At 31.1% G+C, this 6,428-nt stretch overlaps 1 protein-coding gene across 1 annotated transcript; it reads left to right on the top strand.

Moving 5' to 3' along the window:
- Window positions 1-5,607: 5,607 nt before the first annotated feature.
- On the top strand, window positions 5,608-6,212 carry LOC129909631 (putative lysozyme-like protein). The gene is made up of 2 exons (XM_055986703.1): window positions 5,608-5,659; window positions 5,734-6,212. Exons 1-2 carry the CDS (start codon window positions 5,608-5,610, stop codon window positions 6,210-6,212), a joined length of 531 nt encoding a protein of 176 aa, XP_055842678.1.
- The last annotated feature ends 216 nt before the right edge of the window (window positions 6,213-6,428 follow it).

The raw sequence follows: 6,428 nt of genomic DNA, 5'->3' as shown, positions 1-6,428 counted from the left end.
GATATCACTAATTTTGATAATTTGAACAAGAAACAAAAGGTTATGATAAATATTGCCAAAAGTGCAAATATTTCGGATTGTTTAAGAAGAGAAATTGAACTGGCTATTCGAGATGGCTTGGATAAGAGAGAGGCATGAAACTATAAAATCGATGAAAAAAAAACAGAAAAAACAGTCTTAAAAAGTTTGAAAAACGTTAAAAAAAACTCTTTTGAACCGCGTGACCCTTTTAATAAAATGGTTCACCCTCTCCACTGTTACTTTGTTGTTTATTGAGATATCAATTATGTACATACAGGATGTCCCAAAAGTCAACGTTGAAACGAAAACGGTAGATAGGGTAGGTGGTGAATGTTATCAAAAAAACAATAACAAAAATCGCAGCCATATATTTTAGGAATTATGGGCATTCGAAAAAAAAAATCGAAAAAATGGTCACCCTGTTAAGGTTTTTCATGTGCCGTGACTACAAATCTTAAGTTTTCTCATTTTTTTCTTTATTTTCTTTGCTACGGAACGTTGAATAAGCTTGATAACAAGTGCATTCAAAAATTTTAACTCAGCTGCATCAGTTTTAGAGCTAATATCAATTTGTTGCCCAAATTAAAAAGTCAAAAATTTTGCATGACCTTAATTCAATGAACCGTAGTGTAAAAAAATACACCACGATATTCCGGCAAACTACCTTAAAAGTTGGTGTGTTCTTAGGTTATTATTAAAAACATCTGCACCAAAAATCAGAACTACCAAATTTGACCCACGGTATAGACAAGATTACTGGCCTTTTTTTTAACTCCTCATAAAGTTTTGTAACTTTTAATGAATGTTTTTGTGTAGTGTAGTTAAATAATTTAAAAAAGTCATTTACATATTACACTGGCTTACAGCCAAAATGGACACTCAATCTCACTATTTTTTTCTTACGTACTTTGACCTCAGGAACTCGGAAATCACTTTAAACAAAATTACGATGGATACGTTTTCGAGATATGATTTTTCAAAGTTTTTTGTCGTTTTTTTTCCAGCATACTTAGTATTCAGGCTATATTTTGGGTAATAAACAACTAATCTGAACAGAAAAACCAGTTCCTGAAATTTAATCAAATAAGCAAAAAACACTGGAATAACTTTTTTGGGTCACTCCAAAAGTTTAAGTGCATTGTATCAAAACACTTAAAAAAAATCGAATTTTTAAAGGAAATTTTTGCAAAAAAAGAGTTTCTTACTGACATAAAAAATCTAAATCTTGCAAATCCTCATAGTTTTATATTTTTACGTATAGTAAAAAATGTAAAACTATGATAACAAGATAATTTTCTTCAAAATCTATGGATATGTTATAAAGATATGATAATTTTTGTAACGATCAATATTTTCCCCTTTCTTTTTTGTTATTTTTTGTGTTTTCGTCTATAACTTGAAAAGGAAGCCGAATATGAAAAAATTGAATACGGCCAAAATTGGATAAAATATGGACTTTTAAAATCTACTTTTTTTTGGTCTCTTTGAGCCATTCCAGTGTTTGTTGCTTATTTGATCAGCTTTCAGGAACCGGTTTTTCTGTTCAGATTAGTTGTTTATTACTCAAGATATAGCCCGAATACTAAGTATGCTGGAAAAAAAAACTACAAAAAACTTTGAAAAATCGTATCTCGAAAACCTATCCATAAATATTTATTTAGATAAGATTTTCGAGTTTTCTGGGCTCAAATCTATACGAAAAGTACAACGGCACTTGGTGTCCAAAATTTTTTTATTTTTTTGTAAACTAGTGTTACATGTTGCCAAAATCTTTAAAATAATTCGATTTTGTTTCTTTTTAAAGTTTTGTTTGGATTTCAAAAACTTGAAAATTTTAATTAATCATAATAATCCGATAATTTGAGAACATAAGTTGCATAAGTTTTCTATGGGTGCCTACAATGCCGTCTTTACCATAAGGGCACACGGGGCCCGTGCCCAGGGCCCCAATTCTTAGGGGGGCCCCGAAGCAACTAAAATTTCTCTCAAAACATTTTTGTCGGGCAGACCATCTACCAAAAAAAAATTTAGTTTTTTCTACACCTATACGGAAAATATATGTTTTCAAAATGAAAACAAATAATGTGGCGTTGTATGCGGACAAAATTTTAAATCCAAACGACCAAACCCAAATTCAATTTTCCAAAAAATAAGACATTATAATTATTTATTATTTATTAATAAAAACAACGAATGCAAAACTGTCAAATTTGTAGCGCGTGCTAAAATCAGTATAAGAATATGTGTAGATTCGTATTAAAAAACAAAAAAAGAATCAATTGGACGAAAAAAAAACATCAATGCTTTTTCCGTTGGAAAACGTTTAAGAAAAAACTATTGTCGGCTCGTCGATAATCAATGTTTTGGTTCAATGGAAAACGCCATGGTACAATGGTTGGCACCCCCAAACATTTTTTAATTTGAATTGCGAATTGCTCTCGTATTTGAAGATTGACACATAAAATTCATTCAATAACTTTAAACTTTTATATATATAAAAATAATTTTTACTAAAAGTTTTCTTAATTTTAATATTTAAGCCTTTTTATGTCAAAAATTTCATTAAAATCGGTTGTGTCGATAACGTTAAGAAATCGGATCTATGGCAAGTAGGTACCGTTAATGAAAAAATATTTTTCTTATTACAAAAGTGCGCAGATTCAATTAAGTCAGTATAACTTGCAAATACTTTTTAGTTTTGAATTTTGATGTAGATCCTATGTGAAACAAACAAATTTTAAAATATAGGACATTTATGTCGATTTGCATGTGTTTACATTTACCCCAGAATATTTTTCATAATGGGTAAATGTAAACAACGTATTCTGGGGGTAAATATAAACATATATTTTTGCTGAAATTATTATTTTTAATAAAAATAAAGTATTTTTAGTCAATTACTATTGCTAAAGTGCCGCGGAGTCACATTTTAAAGTAGCCAACACCATCATTTTCAGTGAATGATGTTGCAAAATCGGTCTTTGACGTAAAAAAAATATGACGTTCAGAGCTGCCCAGGATGCATATTGGGTGTCTATATAAAGAATCAAAGGAAGAAAACAAAAACTTTTATTGGAATTTGAAAAAGTTTTTGTCAAATACCTTCTTGAACGTTTTTCAAGTCGTTATCCATATGATAAAGAGGAAATTCTAAATTTTAAACCACCGTCTACATTTACCCCGAATTTGTAAAAAAAAACACAAACTTGGTGGGGTATTTGTAAACATGCCATATTTGACAGTAATTTGAGAAATCATTTCATCATTTCATATTTTGATTTGAAGATACCCGTTAAGTTGTTCCGTGAAAACATATTAAAATCTAAAGTCAAAAGAAAAAAAAGACATGAAATTGTTTACATTTACCCACATTTACCCACATTGAAATCTATCAATCCGTTTAAGCTCTTTTTTTTCCAATTCTTCAAAACTTATAACGGATACAGGGTATAATTATTGGCAGTATAAAAATTACAATTATTGGCAGTGCAACGATTGATGTCTCAATGCACGTATGCATTGAGACACCCCTGCCAATAATAAAGACACTAGGTACTTTATATGGAACGATATATTGGCACCCCTTTTTAACCAACCATTGCCTTTTAGCCAACTATTGTACTTATTTTACTTTCAAAAAGGGCCCCAAATTCTTGTGTGCCCAAGGGCCCCAGGATAGTTAAAGACGGCCCTGGGTGCCTATTGTTTCGCCTTTTTTACTTCGATTTCTGTTTTTTCGTTTTTGACACAATTATTTTTTAATAGTTCGCCATCCTTTATTTGGGTTTTCATTAACTTCGTATTTCGATCACTTCGCCCAACTAAAACTTCGCCTTGTGTCTTCTTGATTTATTTATGTGTTGTTTCGCCAAGGTTCATTTCGCTTTTAGTTTATTTTGGCATCTGGTTATTCCGTCTTCAGTTTTGTGGATTGTTTTGGGTTTTGAAGACTTTTGGATTAAAGATAACCCAATCGTTATAATGTAAGAGATCTGTTATCTTTAATTGTAACGAATTCGTTGTTTTTTTTTCTTTTTTGGGCTTTTTTTTAAATTAACAGGCATTCAAAAAGACGCGAATTATTCGCCACCATTTGTATCGCCATTTTTTTGTGGATGTTAATAGCAAAATAACAAAATAAACCAAAAACGAAGTCATAAGAAAACGGAGTATAAGTTTGTCGAAATAAGGAAAAACGAAATAAATAAAAAACTAAACAACAAAAATACGAAACAATAAAATAGCGAATCGACTTAGACGAAACAACCAAAAACTGAAATAAGAAAAGCGAAACAAACCATACCCGTTTTCTATCAGAACAAAGGACCTTGTGAGAAAAAAATACACTAGTAGTTATACTTTGCACTCAATTAAATGTAAATCAAATAAATTATTTTTTTGTGATACTCATAATTTTTTTTAAAGCATTTAATTTTGTTTGTAATTGCTCTTTTATGTTCGAATTCTTTATTACAAACGAGTGGCAACCATGTTTTTTTTTTATAGCGTCTGGTTCAACTTAATGTCTTCAAGTTGAAATTTTTTGTTTCGTTTAACATTGATAAATTTTCTAGAGTTGACAAGCCTCCCAAGTTCAAATTTCATAAAGCTGACTTATGGTTTCCTCGGACTATGAACTTCTGTTGAACTTGTGTCAATCTCCTGCTGAGTTGCTAAGCATCCATTTGAATCTTATATAAAACCACAAGCTAAAGCTAGAAACAAAAAAAATCTCAATTGTTATGAAACCAAAATAAAGCTGTTATGGTTTTTTTTTTGTTCTAAAATTAATTCAAACCGCAAACGTGTGAGTCAAAATAATTCTTTTATTACCAAAAAATAAACAAGTTTATATTGTTATTCTAAAGAATCATCTTAAAAAAAGCCAGTTTGATTTTTTTATTAGATAAAAAAGACCAAATATAGTAAGTTTCCCCTCCATAAACTTATGAAAATTAAACCACAACAAAAATCCCTCTTCCTTATGTCTTCTAAACCAAAATTGAATGAGAGAAGAAAAAAACCCTTAAAGCTAGTTTTAAAAACTTAACCAAACTAGACTTCATATATCATTTTGTTTACCGTTCAATGAAATAAGTCTTAACATAAACATGTTTATACCCATCATTAGGGTATTTAAAATATAATTTTAAATACTTTCAAATTTGTTCAATGATTTCCATATACCTACCTATTATCAAGATGGGTTATAAGATCGTCATAGAATCTCTAAACAGCTGATTTCAATGTGAGAGGTTTTTTTTTCGGGTATAATTAGTGATTATAGGCCATTCCATTTCGGTCTTTTCATCGCGGTATTTAACCTTCAGAATACTCATTCCGGAGACGGTTCTAAATAGCAGCCATTAAAACACACAAAAATTAAACTATCTTGTATAAGATCTTCTCATCTTCATGAGATACCTAGAAGAAGCTATAAAAGCTTTGAGCATCGTTCACTGAGAGTTTATTTGAATCTTGGTCCGGTTTCGGTTTAGTTGTGCCTCATTATATTATATTAGAATAAAAATTAAATTAAAAATGTCGAAATTTGTATTGCTGTCTGTTCTCGTGGTTCTGATGACGATGTACCAACCAATTAACTCATTTGGATTAGTTCGTGTGGATATTCAAAAAGGTTAGCTAAACCCTTTCCCCACTTAAAAAAAATTTTAGTAACGTTTTAATGATTCAAATTGAAAACGTTCTTAGATCCAGCAGTTCTAAATGCAATTGGCCAGGCTATTAGCTCGAAAATCCAAAGTTGGGGCAGCATCTTGAACAGTTTACTTGCACTTAAGAGCTCATACAAAACTGTGAATATCAATTATGGTGGTAGTAGTGGAAGTAGCAGTAGCAGCAGTGGAAGCAGTGGCAGTGGAAGTAGCAGTGGAAGTAGCAGTTACACTTACAACGCCATTCCCTTGTACAGAAAGACAATCAATGTCAACTATGGATCAGCTCCAATCTCAAATACAATCGAAGATTCAAGTGATGATGCATCACCAACAACATCTTCCAGCTCAGTAGGTGCAGTTGGACAGACGTTCTACACAGCAACGAAGGTTATTGGAGGTGTCGCTGCCTCAGCTCCAGCATCAGCCTCTGTTTCAGCATCAGCGAGTTCTGATTCTGCTTCAGTGGCGTCGCCAAATAGTGTTGGTTATTCGTATAGAAAGACCATTGGTTGAAAATAATTTGAATAATTTAATTAGCATATATGTTTGATGAATAAATAATACCTAATCTTTGAAGTAAAGTACTATTTAGTGATAGAAAAAAATAAAAAATAAACCATTATATTTGTATAAATTTTTGTTTGTTTTATTTGTTACAAGCTGACTTTGAGTGTGTTTGTTTGTATTTAATGAACCACAATAGTTTCGGTTTTGTTGCGTCGTGGTCAA

Source organism: Episyrphus balteatus, chromosome 2, assembly GCF_945859705.1.
Source record: "Episyrphus balteatus chromosome 2, idEpiBalt1.1, whole genome shotgun sequence".
NCBI lineage: Eukaryota > Metazoa > Arthropoda > Insecta > Diptera > Syrphidae > Episyrphus > Episyrphus balteatus.
This window is presented reverse-complemented; position numbering and strand designations above follow the sequence as displayed.